This window comes from Trachemys scripta, chromosome 16 (genome assembly GCF_013100865.1).
Source record: "Trachemys scripta elegans isolate TJP31775 chromosome 16, CAS_Tse_1.0, whole genome shotgun sequence".
NCBI lineage: Eukaryota > Metazoa > Chordata > Testudines > Emydidae > Trachemys > Trachemys scripta.
In genome coordinates this window covers 18,266,807-18,286,871 of record NC_048313.1, presented here as the reverse complement: position 1 = coordinate 18,286,871, position 20,065 = coordinate 18,266,807, and the positions used below count along the sequence as shown (strand labels likewise).

Here is a 20,065-nt window from a genome sequence, read left to right as displayed (position 1 = left end):
ATCTCCAGAGAGTTGACCATGTCCAGAATTGACCATCTCCAGAGAGGTGACCATCGCCACACTTGAGCAGCTCCAGAGAGTTGACCTGCTCCCAGCAATGAAGGGATCCTCCATCCCTCCCCAGAGCATCACACGGCCCTGTGTTTTTCCACAGGGTCGACAGTTATCCTGTAACGATAAACCGATAACCCCTAGTGCCTGAGGCAGCCCGGCAGTAGGTGAGAAGGCAGGTTCCAAAGGCATTGATGGTAATCAGAAAACTGGCGGTTCATGTGTCTAATGAATAAGGAACACGAACGAGGAGGCAAACCTCACAGTCCCTGATAAATGCGCCATTGATAGATCTGTGCTCTGCTCCTGCAGGAGGAAGCCACAGAAAGTGCTGGGGACTGGAATAATCATGGAAGAGTGGAAGGAGGCTTCCCACAGACGGAGAGAGAGAGAGAGAGGGCCTGATTCTCATTACCCTAAGGCGTCATTCTGCCTCTCTGGCAGTATAAAGGGACCTTTAAGTAGGTGGACATTACAGTCACACCAATGTAAGGTCCCGTTCCACCGCCAGAGCGGTGTAACGGGGTCTTAGTGTATATTGGAATCAGGCCTGGAGGGAATAAATAAAGCAACAGGATCAATAGAATGGATAGCAGAGAGACATGAAGTGTGGGTGGATGGAAGGAAGGAAGAAAAGAAAGAATAGATAAGTCGAGTGGATGGATGGGAAGGAAAGGAAAGATAGAAATCCCATCATCCAGGATCCCTTCCCCAAAGTAGGGGCTGCAAAAGAACACTAGGAGTACTTGTGACACCTTAGAGACTAACAAATTTATTAGAGCATAAGCTTTCGTGGACTACAGCCCACTTCTTCTGAAACCTGTCAAAAGAACACTGACTGGCATCAGACACGTTCCCTGCACTGCAAGGAAAAATATGGACAAACAAGGAGGTCTGGAGATGGAAAGGCAGCTGGTGAGATATCTGGGGAACCTGCCTTGATAACAAGTATGGGTCCTAATTAGAAGCAGGATCTGAATCCACACTTCTCAAAAGGGGCTTTCTCAGATCTACCAAACCTTGCTCCCAGTCCTGAGGAGAACATGTTATCCTGTAAGGGCATGAACGCTGCATCATCACCAGCTTCCTCCTCCGGCTGCTATTTTGGGTCTTTCTCCAACTTTCTCTATGCTAGTTTCTCACCTCTGGGTTTTGGGTGTGAACTAACAAGAAACAGGTTCAGTGTGGCCTGTTCATGGCCATTTGCATCTCACACTCCACCTGCTTAATTAACTGCCAGAATGCAGACACTAACCTTGCAGAGGACACAGGAAATGCTGCCTGGGCAAATATTTTTAACACCTCAGCTAAAAAAGATACATTCTCAATGATTATTCAGGCCTGATGACTGGTCAGCATGCCCAACGGGGGGGATCTGAGCTCGAATCCAGTGCATTCCAATCCAGACTCAAGCACTTTTCAGCTCCTCCTTTATACTTGTTGCATTCTTTAATGGCTGACAGACAGATAGACCTCAGCTGGTATAAATCTGTGCAGCTTTGACTTCCATTTACACCAGCTGAGGATCTGGCCCAAATATTACAACAGGCAAAGCACATGTAAGCGGCCAGGGATGTGATTTTGCAGCTCATGTAGACACGCTAGCTTGACCTAACTGGCTCACTAAAAATAGCAGTGAGGATATGTGGGCCGCACAATTGAGTACATACCCAGGGGGGTCTTGTGCTGCCCAAGCTGAAGCCCACACCACCGCGTCCTTGCTGCTACTTGTGGTGTAATGAGCACTGTGTTGGAATTGCAAGCTATACATTTAAGAGTGGGAGGATGGAACTTCTCTTGGACTTGCATGCAGGCTAGGAGGCTTTGTAGTGAAGCATCTGGGAGCACCAGCAGTCAGTTTGCAGACAGATTATAGTAAGATGGGGTGAGTTGTGCCTCTCTGCTTCAGGGAGCAGCCTGTTTTCTCCCTCTCTGTTTTGGGTTCTTATGTGTTATCGTTCTGAATTCTAAGAAATAAAGCAGTGTTATGTTGCAACCTTCCAACAAGGGTATTTATGTTTTTATCTAATTTCTCTGTGTGTATGCTGTGAACATAACATTATTGGTACCTAAACTAGCTAGATTAAAGCTAGTTGTGGGTATGTCTCCACAAGCTGCAAGTCACACACCCCAGCTGCAGTGTAGATACATCCTTAGTGGTCAAGGTTGAGTTCAGCTTCCATTCTAACCCTCTTTTACTATTGCTCATAACTTTGTCAAGCTAATTCCCCTTGAGCTGAATTTTTCCGTGCTTGGTCTCAGCTCAGAGGTGAATTTTCTTTTATATAATCCAAATCACATCAGTGCAGCTGCTTTTGAGGGCATGAACATAATGCACACATTCTAAGTGCCATTTTTTCACAGAGATAACACGATACTGGATAAAAGCAGATATATCAAACTTGGCTGGTTTTGTAGATCTCATTGAGATCTAAGCAAGCTGGCCAAGTTGGAAGAAAATTTCACAACAAGCAGCTGGATTGCTGAGGCTTCTGCTCAGCATGCTGACCAATATCATTTCATTGTTTTCTTGTGCTCCCTTGTCTCTCTGTAATCACCTGTTGTGTCTTGCCTTATAATTTGATTGTAAATTCTTTGGGGGCAGGTCCATTGTTTTGTTCTGCATTTTTACAGTGCCTAGCACAGTGGGGTCCTAGTCCACGAGTGAGCTCTTAGGGGCTACCACAATACAAATATTATTGTTGTTATTGTTATGTTATTATTATTATTGATAATAATAAAGAAAATTGGTATAGTAATTTTCAAGCTATGAGCATTTAAGTTGGAGGGGTTTCACAGATTCATAGATTCTAAGGCCAGAAGGAACCATTGTGATCATCTGTCTGACCTCCTGTTTGTTCAGGCCCAGAGGAATTTTGCCACCTGGTCTTTCTCATCAATTTAAAAAGTGCTAGATTATGAGTAAACTTTTCTATAGTGCCTAAGTGACTTAGGACCTCAAGTCAATGGGAGTCAGGCTTCTAAGGCACTTGGGCGCATTTGAACATTTCACCCTGCAGCTTGGAAAATCCTCTCAACTCTGACTTCTACTGAATTCAACAACACAAGGTGATATTTCGAAACCGGCTGCCGGGTGGGACCTTAACAATATTTTGTTTAAAGTGCCCTGCAGTACATTTGATAGCGCTAAGTGTTTTGTTTGCATTCATCTCAGCACAGTAGCAAACACTCTAGCTAAGGTTACACTGAGGTTTCCGTTGTACACTTCTTGTTTTCCACAGGCTCATGTTTGTTTCTCGTCTCAAAGGTGAATTTCCTCTCCTGCACGTGGGGGCAGGTGTTCCGATGCAGCAGCGTGCTCTAAAAGTGCCTCCAAATACATTCAGCCGTACACAATCTGCTCCACCGTTTAAGAATGGGAAAAGGCATTAGACACTTACTAGGAAGCCCAGTACCAGGCTGGGTTTGACTGGACGTAACCTTTGACTGGCTCACTGCAGGAGAGAGAGAAAGAAAAGAGAGAGGGAGGGTCATTCACGGGACACGGAACAGCAATCACTTCACAGACTGTTGGCTAAACGTATCCCAAGGAAGTGTGTAGTGGGTATAGAGTGGCATGCGGGTGATGGCCGCCATCTTGGCAGACACTCCAGAGACTCAACCCGGAACTCCAGAGCTAAAAGCAGGAGCTGCTATAGGACCAAGCTCCCATAGCTCCTACCCTCTGCGGTTCGGTACAGAGCGGGACCTGTACCACGCACTCACCAATGGGTTATACATGCACGTGTGAGCACAAGCACTAGCAACATGACTAGTTTAGAAGCAGCTATGCTGTCGATTCTGTATGTCTATATCTCAGGACAGGCTCTCAGAACTGTTCTGGGGAATTTCTCTGGCCGGTGTTATATAGGAAACCAGACTAAATGATCACTTCTGGCCTTGGAATCTATGACCGATGTAGGCGTAGGGGCATCATTTCCATGGGTGATGGTATCCTGGCAATGCCCATGTCTTCTCTGGGACTCCCCAGTTTGCAGGTGGGAAATTGAGGCATTTAAGAGGCTAAGTGACTTGCCTAAGGTTACACAGGAAGTTCATAGCAGAGGCAGGAGTTGAACCTGGGTCTCCCACATCAGTGCCCCAACCACTGGGCCATTCTTCCTCCCTGCTGAGGTTTAACTGATTGGAAATAAACAAAACTGTTCAATAGGAAGGCCAGTCTTGTGGAGGAGGCACTAGCTTAAGGTACATAAAGAACAGGTTCAATTCCCTCATCGCTTTCCTGTGGGACCTTGTGTGAGTCACTTAGTCTGTACACAGGGTCTAATAATCCTTTCTTTGTGCGTTCTCCATTTAGATTGTCGGCTATTTGGAGCAAGGACTGTCTTTTACTATGTGTGTGTGTACACTGCCTCACTCAATGGGCCTGCTTTGAGCAGGGGATTGGACTAGATGACCTCCTGGGGTCTCTTCCAACCCTAATCTTCTATGATTCTATGATATCTGCAGTGATATTCATGATAATAACCTGTCATCAAAGCCCTTTCTTATACAAACTAGTTACAGAAGCATCACACACACCTGTGGGAGGTAGGCCGGTATCATGATCCCCATTTTATTGATGGGGAAACTGAGGCATAAAGAGGGGAGGAGATTTGCCCAAGATCCCACAGTCAGTGGCAAAGCTAGAATTAGAAGCCAGGGAGACTGATTCCCAGGTGACTGAAGTCAATATTAGAACCCAGGAGACCTGACTCGGAATCCAGGGCTCTCCCCAAATATGCATATTAATTATGAACTATTTTTTTGAAAGGAGCGAGCTATAGACACCCCGCTGTTCTCAATTATGCAGCCAAGCCTGCTGGAGGGAAAGGGCTGCCAGCTTCTTAGACAAGTCGCTGAACTTCTTCAAGTGATGGGTGATCTATTATTAATCCTAAATGTAATTTGATCTATGTGCACCCAAAACACTAAGTTATCGGAGCTGCAGGGAGCCTGATACCTGCTTACTTGAGTATAGATAAGCTACTCCCCAAGGGAAAGATACCCACATATCTGGGGCTGACTTGATAATGCCCCAGGGAAAGATATCCAGGTATCAGAGTGACAGATAACGCTCAATGGAATGATACACAGGTATCAAGCCAGTTAATACCCACGGAAAAAAATTCCAGGTACCTGAGTGACGGATAACATCCAAGGGCAAGCTACCCAGGTACCTGAGTGAGAGACAGCACTCAAGGGAAAGTTATCCAGGTACCCAAGTCACTGATAATGACCAAGTGAAAGATACTCAAGGACCTGAGTGACCGATACTTGAGGAAAAGATACCCCAGTGCACAAGTAAGACATCAGAGCTGAGAATTGTTGCTAACTCAGAGACCTACCAGAAGGTGAAGAGAGCCACAATGCTGACCGTGACAAACAGCTGGAGCATAAGAATGGCATAGACCTGAAACGAGAAACCACAGCATCTTGTCAGTGCGGATCACAGTCATGTGATCACAGGCAAACTCCGCCCCCCATGCTCCCCTATCTGGATCCTCCGCTGATGGAAACCCTCCGTCGGATCCTCAGGTGATGTAAGTGGCTCCATGGACATCACTCGAGCGGTGTTATTTACACCGACTGGCAATCTGGCCCATTGCTTTCAGTGGAGCGACACCAATTTACACCAGCTGGGGATCTGGCCCCGTTGACTTCACTGGAGCTACGTGGATTTACCCCAGTTGGGGGTCAGGTCCATTGACTTCAATGGAGCTATGCTGATATACACTATCTGGCCAAGGAACCATTTTGCTGCCCTAATCCTCCTTAAGAACATGTGTTCCAAACGCGTGATGGAGACGGCCCTGCGGTATCACCAGAACCCAATACGACGCCGTTAATTAACTCTTTCTGCGCTGTTTTGGGCTCATCCTCCCCAGTGGGCCTGAGCCAGGTAGCTCAGATGCAGATCTGAACGTGCGCCGATTGACGTGAGCATGAAGGCCCTGCAGCGCGGCGCTCGCTGGGTCTCACCAGCCTGAGCCATCCAAGCCGTGCACTGGGCTAGCGCATCATTGCACTGGCTGGGATCAGGGAGCTGCGTCTTACTTCATTCTCCCCCACACACACTCCTCTTGGGACCCATTAGCTTCAGCCAGGATCCCTATGTAAGCTTGGGAGGCTGTCCCAGGAGGTACCTTTCTGACGAACACTCTGCGCACGTTTTTGTCATCCCAGTTGAAGGTCGTGAGTAGCTCCGTGTCCCCGGGGTACCCTCCACTGCCGTAGTTTGGGCTGGCACCTGGAAAGAGAAAGGCACATCAGATGCCACCTCCCAGCTTTGCCTGTCACCTCAGCTGTGTCCTGCCACTTCCCCAGGGGGCACTGGGGTGTTGTCTGAAACCAGGGGTGGATTCAAGTTTATAGCAGGCCTGGATTACCCCCCCCAAATCTCAAGATTCGCCACACCCGTTGCACCACCAGCCCAAGGAGATACTTCCACTAGGCATCCCAGCTTAGACCCTGTCTTCCTGAGCCCTTGATCTTTCTACCCAGCCAACCACATCAGGGACGTCTTCCTGTGGCTTTGACTCTGAATTATCCGCTGCATCCTGATCCTGCCTGAGTTCAGATCCTGCCTCAATCCCATGCCTGGCCTGAGACACAATTCAAGACCAAAGGGAAAGAGAAGAAAAGACCCTTCCCCAGGAGCTCCTAGCTGGGAGGCACAAGCGTTTTGCTGTCCACTCTCCAACAGTGATAAGTGCCGCTCTGCCGAGGAGAACTAAAGGCGCAGATCTCCTGGGAGCTGCAACCACAAGCCCTGCCCTGGCATGACAGGCTCAGAACAATAGCATGCCCCCTGCAACAATTGCATACGCTAGAGTGTGGGCAGGCAGGACCTAATGCAAAGCCACTGGTCACCTTCCAGAACTTGACTTCCCTGTCCATTGTAACACACCCCGAGGCAGAGAAATCAGGTGCCAACGTGCTGGCACCAGGAGCTGCGGGACATGACTAGCCTGCCTGGCGTCTGTCGTTCAGCAGAAGGAGAGAGTCGTTTCAACAGGACGTGGGACAAACTGGCTGCTGGGAGACAGTTCACTGGGACGTATCAGCTGTTGGGTGTCATGGGGATGGGGATCTCAAGGCCGAGCTAGGCAACTCCTCATGCTCCCCACGGATGAGCCCCAGGTCACCTGCTCTTGTACCACATTTGGGTGGGGGTCCCAGAGAAGAGGAAATGGCCTCACACACCCTTGTGCCTCACCCCACAGAGGGAGTCCTGGAGCAGAAATGCTGACATCATATAGTGACCCACTCCGAGGATGGGGGCCCTGGAGAACACTGCCCACCCGATTATCTTTACCTGAACTTGGGCGTGGCAAGAGGGCATTAGGCACTCTGTATTCAGGGCCCAGTCTCAGTATATATTAGAGCAACCTTTGGGCTACCCTAACTTCTCATGGCTCCCTATGGGCTCTGAAAAAGAGATAACTGTCACAGCAGAGTGTCCTCTGGCCAGGCTCCCTACCCACCCCCTAAGCTGGTGAAGGCCCTCCAGAAAAGCGGATTCTCAGGGGGCGGTTTAAACCCACTGTGAGTCCACTTTACACTGCCAGAGAGGCATAAAATGGCCTTTGATCCACTGAGACCTGGGCCCCGTGTTCTCAGCGGTCTGTAGCTGTTATCAAAGGAGCACCTTTCTGGAAACCTTCCCCTTCCTCCCCTTTGAGCACCGAGAGCATGGAAAGTTTTAAGTCTGTTAAGCGAGCGGTTTGGGAGTTGCCGTATGTGACAACATAAAAGGTCACAACCTACTGTAAAAAAAAAAAAAAAGCCGTTGATTAACTCAGTCATAACTCAAAAAAAGAAAAGATAAAGTATGTCCCAGTTCTGGTTAAACAAACTCAACTGAAGAGCTGTTAACCTTGGAACAATGGCCACCGAGCCCAGACGAGTTCTGCCGTAGCAGGAGGAGCTCAGTGATCCACTTGAAGATTGCTCCATAACCCGAACATCCGGCTGGTTCCTGTGGCTTGGGAGTAGACTTGCAGAGCGGGGCAAAGAATGGATTTTTCGGTTCACTGGCACTTTTGAAAAGTCGGGGGGGGGGCAGGGAATTGTGTCAGGTCGGATAGAAAACGAACCTTTTTTGAAAATTTTGGGTAAGTCGAAAAGTAAAAAAGAAAAAACGGGGGGGAGGAAGGGGTCAAACAAACTGTTTTGTATCGCCCCAATCAAAACATTCTTCGTGCTTTTGAACTGTTTTTTTAATGACATCAAAAGAAACGATCAAAATGAAAATCAAAAATCAAAATGAAATCAAAAGAAAGTTTCAAAAGTTTCAGGGGGCGGGGCACAGCTGCTGCTGAACAACGAACAAGAGGCAGAGAAGAATCCTGTTTCTGGGGAGAATTTACAGAAGTGGGATCCAATTATCCAAACTAGACGTGTGGCCAAGACACGGGGTGAACACCCGTATTCTTGCTAACAGTGTCATGGGATCTTTAATAGCCGTCATGAAGGCTCGGATTACACCCTTACTTTCCAGCCATGGCCGGAGGCCTCACCTTTCACTGAATATTAAATACCCCCACGTGGATGTAGCTGTCCTGTCACCCACAGCCCTCTGCTAAACTAGCCCTACAATCCCCTGGCGCTGTCTAATTGCCTGAGATTAGGGTGACCAGATGTCCCGATTTTATAGGGACTGTCCCGATTTTGGGGTCTTTTTCTTATATAGGCTCCTATTACCCCCCACTTCCTCTCCTGATTTTTCACACTTGCTGTCTGGTCACCGTACCTGAGATTAACAGGTGCCTGCCTCATTTCTTGTGACAACTCATTTCCCAAGTGCACAGGCTGCTTTTTCAAGGAGGTCCTCTGCCCTGCCCCCAATGCGAGTTACACGCAGGGCTGCTGACTGACTTGCCCACAGACACGGAGTGTCTCAGCACTGAGCCTAGATCAGAGAGAACCCGGGTCCCTTACTACCTTCTAGACCTGTTCCCAAACCACCTGCACTGAGAGCTCTTCATTAAGAGCCTTCGTTGCCTATAATGAAACACAAACAGGGAAGAGCAAACCTGCCCCGTGGATCATCTCTGAGGTTTAGCGCATATAAGCCAGGCCTGCAGCAAACGTCACCCCTGATCTATGGGAAGGGTAAGAGCAGGGAAATCCTCAGGTACATGGGACTATCTGGACAACTGAGTTGACAGTAGGGGGCAGAAGTTGATGTAACCGTAGCCGTGGCAACCAGTGATGCTGTTGCAGAATAATAATCCTTAGCCCTTAGCATCACTAGATCTCAAAGCACTTTGCAAAGGAGGTCAGTATCATTATCCCCATTTTACAGATGAGGAAACTGAGGGAGGGGAAGTGACTTGTTTGAGGTCACCCAGATGGCCAATGGCAGAGCCAGGAATAGATTCTAGGCAGCCTGAGTCTCAGTCCAGTGGTCTAGCCACTAGGCAATACCATCTAGTGAGAGAAGATCAGGGATAACTGAAATGGGGAAACTGAGGCACAGAACAGGCATACAAGTCAACTTTAGAATTCAGTAGTCTCTGGCTCCCAGCTCTGTGCTCAAACCATTCGTCCATCCTATACTGCACATCAGATCAGGTAGACAGAGTGAGAAATACCATAATTAGATAGATACAAAGGCAGGCAGGCATGTACAGTGACAATGATGATAGAGGGGTAGCATGAATGCCAGAGATTGATCGATCTCACATAATTCATTGAGATGTAAATACGATAAGTGAGTTAACTGGAAGCCGATGGCACTGTTGATAATAACCATGGTGTGGACAGATGACAATAATATCATCACTCGTGACACGGAGAGGGGCTGGCGCTGAGAAGGAAGTGTTTACCAAGAGATTGAAGTCCATACTGATCCTCTCTAGCCCCTCCCAGGGAAATGGAGAGAGCCGCTGGCACTGAGAAGGACGTGTTTACCAAGAGATTACCAAGGCCTTATTGCACCTCCCTACCCCGGCCCACCATGATCTTTACAAGCAATTCCAAATTTAGCTCCACCGTCCCCTTGTGATGCAGGCAGGTGTCAACAACTGGAGGTTACAAACAAGGACACTGAAGCACAGAGAGGGACGTAGGTGCCTAAATATCTTGCTCAAGGTCACATGGGGAACATTTGGCATAGCCAGAAATAGAACCCAGGACCCTGAATCCCTGTTTCCCAAGTGCCTCAGCCTGCAGTCCTTGTTGGTGGAAGTCCAGTAACTCCTCTGTTCTCGGCCTCCGATCCAGGGTGCAGTTAAATTCAACACAGCCCTCCATAATCCAGCACCAGCCTATGCTATGCAATGTACCTTCGATGTCACTCACGGCAAGCTCAGGGATTGGATTTGCCAAACCCTGTTAACCACTGGCCCCTCTAGTCCTGCATCCCAGCTCTCGCTTATGGGCTTAACATCATAGGACGGTGAAAAACACCACCTTGCCCGGAGCCTCTCGTGCAATACCATACGGTCCGCTGAGAGCCCTCGAGAACAGCCGTTGTCGTGTGCTCCGCAGCCTGAAGTGCGGTTATCCTTGTAATTCTCCTATTTTGTGCACATGTTACGAACGGTCTATTATTTTAGAGTTCCAAAGGTTTAAACCCCCTTGTCAATGTGTGCCCCCCGCCCCCTTCCAGAGGCAGTGCTAGCCCACTGGGGGCCCTAAGCAGAAATATTCTCGGGGGGGAGGCCCCACACACAAGACATAAAAAAGCAGATAGGGGTCCCCCTTGAGCTGCTCAGGGCCCTAAGCAATTGCTTTGTCTGCTTATGCCTAGCGCCCCCCGCCCCTCCATGCCAGAGAGGACGTGAGTCTGCTACAGCTGCCAGCTCAAGCTATATAGACTCACCTGGTTAGCCCTGTTCTGTCTCTGCTGGGTTGGCCACAGCCGTCACACAAGAGCGCCAAGCGCCGCAGCTTCGTATCTCCCCAAAGACCGTCTCCTCTCCTCCTTCTTTGCATCACTGTCACCTGCCCTACCATCCAGGCAGGCAAGCTCACCTCCCAAAGGTTCTCATCCAGCTCCTCTGACCCTATGATCTGAAGGCCTCATAGAATCATAGAATATTTGGGTTGGAAGGGACCTCAGGAGGTCATCTAGTCTAGCCCCCTGCTCAAAGCAGGACCAGCACCAACTAAATCATCCCAGCCAGGGCTTTGTCAAGCTGGGCCTTAAAAACCTCTAAGGAAGGAGATTCCACCACCTCTCTAGGTAACGCATTCCAGTGCTTCACCACCCTCCTAGTGAAATAGTGGTTCCTAATATCCAACCTAGACCTCCACCACTTCAACTTGAGACCATTACTCCTTGTTCTGTCATCTGCCATCACTGAGAACAGCCAAGCTCCATCCGCTTCGGAACTCCCCTTCAGGTAGTTGAAGGCTGCTATCAAATCCCCCCTTGCCATCTATAATGCATTTATCTTCCCAGCACCGCTCCAGAGGGTGATAGATCTCCTCCAATTTACAGATGGGAAACTGAGGCACGGACAGGCTCAGTGACTTGCTCGAGGTCACCCAGGAAGGCTGTTGCAGAGCAGGGACTTGACCCAAATCCTTGGCTAACACCCTAAACACTAGGCCAGTGGTAGGCAGACTGCGGGCCAAATCTGGACCAGCAGACGCTTTTGAACAGACCCGGGAATATTTTTATTTCCTTGTTATCAATATTGTTATTTTTATTATTATTATTTTCTCTGGAGCCTGGACCTTGACTATACCCTGACCAAGAAATTTGGACCTTGACAAAAAATAATTGACTACCCCTGCACTAGGCCATCTTTCCCTTTTTGCTGGCTCACCATAGCCGCCGACTCCATGGGTGTTCCAGCACCCATTGGCAACCATCTCACCGCACCCCACCCCCCAGCGCCTACCATCTACCAGTGGCCCTGCCGATCAACTCTTCCCACTCCCTCCGAGCGCCTCCCACCCACGGCGATCAGCTGTTCCGCGATGTGCATGAGGCGCTGGGAGAGAAGGGGAGGAGCAGGGATGGGGCGCGCTTGGGGGGGAGGCAGGAGAGGTGGGATGGGGATTTGGGGGATGGGGTGGAGTGGGGGTGGGGCCAGGATGGAGCAGGGGTGGGAAGAGGCAGGGCGGGGGTGGGAGCTTGGGAGAAGGGGCGGAGTGGGGGCGGGGCCTGGGGCTGAGGGGGTGTTGAGCACCCCCAGGGAAAATTACAAGTGCTGTTCACTCCTTACTTCCAAGATGCTGCCACTTCTTCCCCTGCTTTGCCCATTAACTCACTGCTTTCCTAGGCAAACACTCCAAGTCAATGAGAATTTAACCTGTGTAAGGCCTCCGGATCTGGCCACTCTGGTAATAAGGTGAACTCAGTGCTCTTGCAGGGCAAGTAATGTTTGGCCTCCCACGCTAAAATAAACCAAGCCGCATCTTTTTGCCCCACTCAGTGCATTTCTGTTTGCCTCTGGGTACTTCGTACATTACACAGGTCCTGACAACACAATGCAATGTCACACACACAGCCCGGATATAGGATCCCCCGGCTTGCAGCCAGGCAGGGGTCAGAGAGATCAGAGAAAGAGGAAAGGGACCTGGAATAACATGGTGGCCTCAACAGGGCCGGCTCTAGGCACCAAGCATGTGCTTGGGGCGGCACTTTCCAATGGGGTGTCACTTTCCAAGGAGCGGCACCCCGGCTCCTTTTTTTTGGTTTTGTTTTGCTTGGGGCGCAAAAAGCGGGGAGCCGGCCCTGAGCGGAGGAGAGCTGCGGCAGTGGGGGGCGCGGGGAGAGCTGCAAGAAGTAACCCTGGGCGGGGCAGAGGAACCGCTCCCCCCCAGCTCACCTCCGCCTCCTCCCCCGAGCGTGCTGCCACTCTTCTTCTCCCCCCTTCCTCCCAGGCAAGCCTGGGATGGAGGGGAAATGCGGCACCCTCAGGGAAGGAGGCGGGGCTGGGGATTTGGGGAAGGTGCGGAATTGGGGTGGGGCTGGAGGGGCATGGGAAAATTTTTTTGCTTGGGGCGGCAAAAAACTTGGAGCCGGCCCTGACCATCAAGGGAGCTGCCAGGGAGATGCTATGGGGTGGGGGGGACTCCATATGATGGCACATACAACTGGGCATACAGCTGCAGAGTGGGAATTTTTCCAGACTCATAAACTTCATGGGTCTGGAGTCGATAGATCAAAGCAATCCCCCAGTGTATTTATAACCTTGTAACCTGCAATTACGTGTTATTTATCGGCTCTCTGTTACGGACATGTACACCGAGGCAGAAGGGGACGGGAGAGAAAGATTCAGAGGCAGTCAAGGTGCAAGTGTCTTCAGGGAGCTCCAGATAATCAGCTCTTACAGCGACTTACTAGCCCCATGCTTCCCTGCAGCGGGAGGTCTCCATGGATGCATCTTTACCGTCATTGGAGCCCTAAGGATCCAGTTACAGGATGTAACAGAAATAATCCCCATACACACACACACCTGGAAATTCAATCCAAACAAGCCAGGAGTCAGATGCATCCACCAAAGACACGACCTGAGATTCACGATAACATGACCAGCTGTTTGCTTACTAAGAAATCAGCCCTACCAGGGGCCGTACAGTCAGGACTCCTGAGTTTATCCCCCTCTCTGAGAGGGAATAGGGCAGGGGTGGCCAACCTGAGCCCGAGAAGGAGCCAGAATTTACCAGTGTACATTGCCAAAGAGCCACAGTAATACGTCAGCAGCCCCCCCAGCAGCTCTCCCACCCTGCTCCCAGCGCCTCCCACCCACCGGCAGCTCCGCCGATCAGCGCCTCCCCCTCCCTGCCCGCACCTCCCAATCAGCTGTTTCGTGGCGTGCAGGAGGCTCTGGGGGGGAGCAGGGAGGAGCAAGGGCAGGGCAGGCTCAGGGGAGGGGGAGGGAAGGGGTGGAGTGGGGACAGGGCCTGTGGCAGAGCCAGGGGTTGAGCCGTGAGCACCCCCCGGCACATTGGAAAGTTGGCACCTGTAGCTCCAGCCTGGAGTCGGTGCCTATACAAGGAGCCGCATATTAACTTCTGAAGAGCCGCATGTGGCTCCGGAGCCAAAAGATTGGCCACCGCTGGAGTAGGGTCTAGCAGTTAGAGCAGAGGATTGGCAGTCAGGACTCTTAGGTCCTACCCCCTGCTCTGAGAAGGAGTGGAGTCTACCGTCAGTACTCCCGGATTCTATTTCTGGCTCTGCCACTGACTTGCTCTGTGATCTTGGCCAAGTCTTTGCACCTCAGCTTCATTCATCAGTAGAACGGGGACAATAAACTGGCTGAGTGAATTTCATAGCAATGCAGGGCAAGCCAGTACTCACTGGGGTCCACATAAGCCCAGCTGGGGTGGAGCGGCACAGACGGTGCAGGGGAGAACGCTTCCGTTTTCATCCCTTCCCCTGAAGTTGCTTCCTCATACGTCGGGGGTGCCGACGGGGCGGTCGCATTGTCCTTTTTCTCTCCCTGTCCCTGCTGTCCCTCGGAGTTAGGAGGCTTGTTATTCACAGAGAGCTGTGTGGCAAAGAGAAATCAGGATTAAAATAGCCACGATAGAACAAGAACAACCTCACAGCTGGAACCATCAGCTGACACATCACAGATGGCAACTCATCTGTGATTTGGGCCTAATCCAAAGCTCATCAACGTCATTGGAAATACACCGTCAACTTCAATGGGCTTTGGATCTCGCCTTTGGGTGAATTCAGTCGGGTATACTTGGAAACATTCAGGGTTATAATAATATATGGAGATATACCTATCTCATAGACCTCGAAGGGACCCTGAAAGGTCATCAAGTCCAGCCCCCTGCCTTTACTAGCAGGACCAATTACTGATTTTTGCCCCAGATCCCTAAGTGGCCCCCTCAAGGATTAAACTCACAACCCTGGGTTTAGCAGGCCAATGCTCAAACCACTGAGCTATCCCTCCCCCAAAGTCGGAAAGTGGAGGGTAAACAGAACCTCACTCCAGGCCCCATCCGAAGAGAAGGTGGAAGGAGGTCAAAATGGAGGAGGAGAGAGAGCCAACGAGAGACAGATATGGAGTGGGAGAGGACAAAATGGAGGAGAAGAGAGGGCCAACAAGGGACAGATATGACTGGAGGGGTGACCAGGGAAAAGACAAAATGGAGGAGAGAAAGATCCAGCTAGAGACAGATTTGGAGAGAAGAGGGGAGTGGGAGAGGACAAATGGAGGGAAGAAAAGGCAAACTAGGGATAGAAAGGGAAAGGAGGAGAGGAAAAAAACATAGATGATAAATGCGGAGGGGACACAGGATAATAAATTATAGGCAACTGAGTGTGAGAGGAGGCACGGCCGGTGGAAATGGCTGAGGGAGAGTCCTCTGTCCATTAGAACCCTTAGAGCAGTGATACTCTGACCTCAGGAGCCAAATTAGCGATCAACATTACCCAAAAGAGCCACAGTCAAGTGAATTCATTGTTTCATTTACTATATTTCTCACAGCTAAATGACTGACCACGTATTATTATTTTATCAACTACAATTGGTTAACAACATAGTAAAAGCATCCTGATTGGTTAATGACTTCAATTGGTTAATAATTAAATCATCCATGTTTTAATATCATGTGCTGCAAAGAGACACATTAAAGAGACACTTGCAGCTTGCGAGCCTCAGTCGGAGTCTCACTGCCTTGGGGTGTCTCATGGCGGGCTCCGAAAATCACTAGGCACTAGCGCTAGATGCCAAATATGAATTAATGTCCATGGGACCTTTTTTTTAATGGATTTTTTTTTCTACATTTCCTACAAAAAAATGTTCAGTTCTTCGACAAAGAAAAAAGAAACCACTATTCCCCCCGCCCTTTTTTTAACTAAAAAAACATTTTACCCATGAACAATTTCATTTGGTCAAAAAAATTCTCCTCCCTCCTCCCCCACCCCCAAGGAAAAGGTTCGGGCAACAAAAAATCAACCAGTTCTACTTGTTAGTTTTGAAAATTGTGGCCTCCATCATTACACTGAGTACAGTTTTCAGAAACATCTCAGTACTTTAGAAACCTAAGTCCATTGAAAGTCACCTTGGGCCAGATAGATGCCTTGTGGGATTTTCAAAAGTGCCGAACTCCCACTGACTTTCACCTCAATATATTTGTAGATCAGCCCTTAGGTGCTTTTTATCCACTGCCATCAGTCTCTAAGCCAGCACTCCAGGAACTTTCTCGAAACTTCCTTATAGGAAACATCCAACAAAGACCCCTCAGCAACACATCAGAGAGTCTCTATGCCCATGGGAATGTTCTCCTATCAGCAGGGCGTTTCTGTTCCCAAACGGGGCCCGGACAATTGGACATGAAGCAGATCCACTTTCATCAGCAGTTTCTTTGAAACTACCGTTAAATAATAGCTTTTAAGGCCAGAGAGAACCATTGTGTTCATCTGTTCTGACCTCCTGCATTGCATAGGCCAGAGAATTGCATCTAGTAATTCCTGCATCAAGCCCATAACTTCTGTCTGAGCTAGAGCATAAATCAGAGTGAAAATAGAGCTGGAAGTTTAAGTAATAATTCTTTTACACCTGTGTCTATGACTAACGGAAAGGCCCTGAGCCAAAGCTTTTCCCCAGTTAGGCCACTCAGACCAGTAAAACTCATTCACAGGTGATGCAGGGATCAATTATCCAGGCTTTTGTGCAAGGAAATCATCATTTCACTGAGGAAAGTCTTGTGTATTCCAGGCCTCTTTGCATCATACCTGCATGGTCAAAGCCAAGGTCTTAGAAATCATAGAAATTCAGGCTGGAAGGGATTTCAAGAGGACTTCCAATCCAGCCCCACTATGCTGAGTCAGGATTCCTACACCACCCCTGACAGATGTGGCCCAACATAGGAAGCATTCTAGCCTAGCAGATCGAGCACTGGACTGGAACCCAGGAGACTGGGGGGCTATTTTTAGCTCTGACCTGCTGGGTGACCGTGGACAAGTCACTTCCCCTCTCTGTGCTTCAATTTCCCCATCTGTAAACGGGGATAATGATAGTCACCTACTTTACAAAGCATTCTGAAATCTGTGAATGAAAAGTGCTATATAAGTAGGTATTATTATTATTATTGCTATTATTATTAAAAGAAGTCTATCGCCATCCTAGTCGCTGAAATAATATCCTTGAATAGTATCGTTGAAATCAATGATAGTTTGTCACTGATTTTAAGGGAAGAAGGCTTGGACCCATAAACAATCCCAAAATTATAAAAGAGCCAAAGATGTACTTATAGAGAGAGGACCTGTGCCTGTATAGAGAGAGATAATGAGCATGATACAGAGCAAAGCAGCTACTGATGGTACCAGCCCATTACATGCCAGACCCACAGTTTTGGGTGTATCCACAAACACCACTCAAAGACTACACCATGTCACTACGCACCAATCACAGGCTAACCTCGCTCCATATGCACCAGCCAACAACTAGATAAAACCAATATCAACCAATCACTGGTTGTGTCAGCTCATCGTGCACCAGTCGCTGGCAACCTCAACTCAGACCGCACCAATGACGGGCCAGGTGAACTCAACCAACGCCAACCATTGGCTAGAGAAAGCCACAATAAATCCATCATAACACAACACGAACGAATCGCCAGCTAGGCAAAACCAGTATAAACCGATCAGCGATGACATCTGTCTGTCGTCAACCAATGGCAGACATTGCATCAACGCCACAGGAGCCAGGATGAGATGACCTCATTCAAATGGGGGAAAAGCCCAGGGAAGGTGAGGAAGAGGAACGGAATCCTTCCAAAATGGTCTTTTAATGCAATGATTTCTTGCATAAGGAGCTGGTATCCGCCCCAGCATCTACCCCCTCCTGTATTCAGACTCCCACTGCATCCCATCAGAGAGAGCATGTGGTACCGACCGCACGCAGAATATTGGCTCTGACTCTCCCCCTGCCAATCAAGGAGCATCCTTGCCATAGCTACCCAGAAAGAAAACATATCTCGCTGTCCCAGGACAGACCACTAGCTGGTTATGTAACCCCTGCATACATCTTGGCCAGGGGTTATGTAACCAGCCCATGGCTGCATATAGGGTGACCAGATGTCCCGATTTTATAGGGACAGTCCCGATTTTGGGGTCTTTTTCTTATATAGGTTCCTATTACCCCCCCCACACACACACACACACCATCCCGATTTTTCACACTTGCTGTCTGGTTCCCCTATAACAGATACTGGGGTAGCTGGCCACCGTCTACATCTAGACAGCCACTGATCTGGTGTTTATAGTGACAGCGCATCATGTCCGTGTGGGCTCAAAAGTAAAACTCAGCCAGAGAGACTCCTGCAGCCCAGAAGCATCCAGGATTAGATATATATAGATATGTGTGTGTGTGTGGTAAGCAGAGGATGCTGTGTTGCCATGGCAACTGACTTCTCGAGGTAGGGGTGGGTGGGAAAGCACAACCCCCCTCCCCCATCCCAATTCAATTAATTACATGTCAGGGGACGAGGGGTTAAACCTGCTCCTTTTTAGCCAACCTGCTGGTGGTACAGAAAAAATAACCTTCACGAAGCGCAAGGATGGAGCTAAACTTGGCCTGGGCAGGATACCGTAGGGCTAGGCACAAATACAGACTGAATCAGAACCCTCACCCTATAACCTCTCAGTGATATAACCCTCCGCTCCATTTCCCTGCCGGATCCCTTCTGTTATAGGCCCCCGATTCCTGCACCCAGCTCTCGGCTCCATCTCAACACTACGATTTTTAATCCCAGGGCCTAAATAGTCCCATTCCCCCTTTGCACAGTTTGGGGGGCAGAAAGGTTAACCTGGTGTTTGGGTCCCGACCTACCTTCCCTTGGGTCATCGTGCCTCACGGGTGATGCTCTCCTGCTTGGGACACCGACCGTTGTGCACCGACACTTGTGCAGAGCGCTAGGAGCAGCAGCAGAGAGAACGCCTCTTGCCTCTCTTGTGCCCGCCTGGTGATAGGTTTGCTCGCTGCAGTCAAGCCAGCCTCTGCAGCCTGTGCTGATGCTCTTACGTTCCAGCAACATCCACCGAGCTACCAGTCTGCTGGAGAAAGGACTGTACCATTTCCACTCCGCAGGGCAGGGGGAAGGAAGCCAGGCAAAACGGGGTGGGGGGGGGGGAGAGGAGGATGCAATCACATGCCAGGACAAAAGCCACCCAGCAAGTGCCAGGATGGAGCTGAGGGGGGGTGGAGAAGTGGAGGGATGCAGAAGGCATGCTCTTCCTGCAGCATCTCTCTCTGCTACATCCCATCAGAGCCAATCACAGCCCAGGGGGGTGAGTAATTTCCCCATGGCACCGCAACACCATCGCTAGGGTTACCAGCCCTCCAGGATTGTCCTGGCATCTCCAGGAATTAAAGATTAATCTCTAATGAAGGATTATGTCATGTGATGAAACCTCCAGGAATACGTCCAACCGAAATCAGCAGCCCCTGACAGTCGAACATGCTGTCTCCACCTCCCTGTTGGCAGAGGGACGAAGGAGAGGACGGCTTTGGAGTGAAAGGCTCTGCCTTGCCCCTGAGCTGCTCCAGGCTCAAAGGAAGGCCTGAGACAAGTTCTGTAACACGAGACGGAGGAGTGAAATGCGCCCCGGTGCGGCTCATTTCCAGCGTCATCCCAGCCCTGGCTCTGTGATGCAGGGAGCAGATCATGAACCTCACGGCCCCTACTCATGCACCCAGTTCAAACCCAGGTCTATGGTGCAGGGAGGGGATCAAGAACTTCACCACAACAGGGTGCAACCCCCACACAGACCCGCCAGCTCAGACCCAGCTCTGTGACACAGGGTCACGGACCTCACAGCTCAGGGGATGGAGCCCCCACTCCCAGACCGGACTCAACCCCACCTCTGTAACGCAAGGAGGGATTCAGCAAGGACTTCACAAGCCAGGGTCGGAGCCCCCATTCAGGGGCCCCAGTTCTGTGGCCTAGGAGCGATTGTTATTAACATGATGGATCATCTGGAGGGAAATTAGAAACAACAGAGTTTGAATGAAGGGAGATGAATTCAACTACACAAGCAGGACAGCTGGAATGCTCGGGGTGAGACCAAAGCTTCACCCACCACACT

At 49.7% G+C, this 20,065-nt stretch overlaps 1 protein-coding gene across 1 annotated transcript in view; it reads right to left on the bottom strand.

Moving 5' to 3' along the window:
• Positions 1–19,172, bottom strand: part of FAIM2 (Fas apoptotic inhibitory molecule 2) — a gene marked incomplete at its 3' end in the record, with an annotated part of 30,215 nt that extends 11,043 nt beyond the window's left edge. The window contains 5 exon segments of the mRNA XM_034791702.1: positions 3,453–3,506; positions 5,400–5,464; positions 6,198–6,301; positions 14,318–14,507; positions 18,810–19,172. Coding sequence (XP_034647593.1) covers positions 3,453–3,506; positions 5,400–5,464; positions 6,198–6,301; positions 14,318–14,507; positions 18,810–18,824 — 428 coding nt within the window.
• Positions 19,173–20,065: the final 893 nt, after the last annotated feature.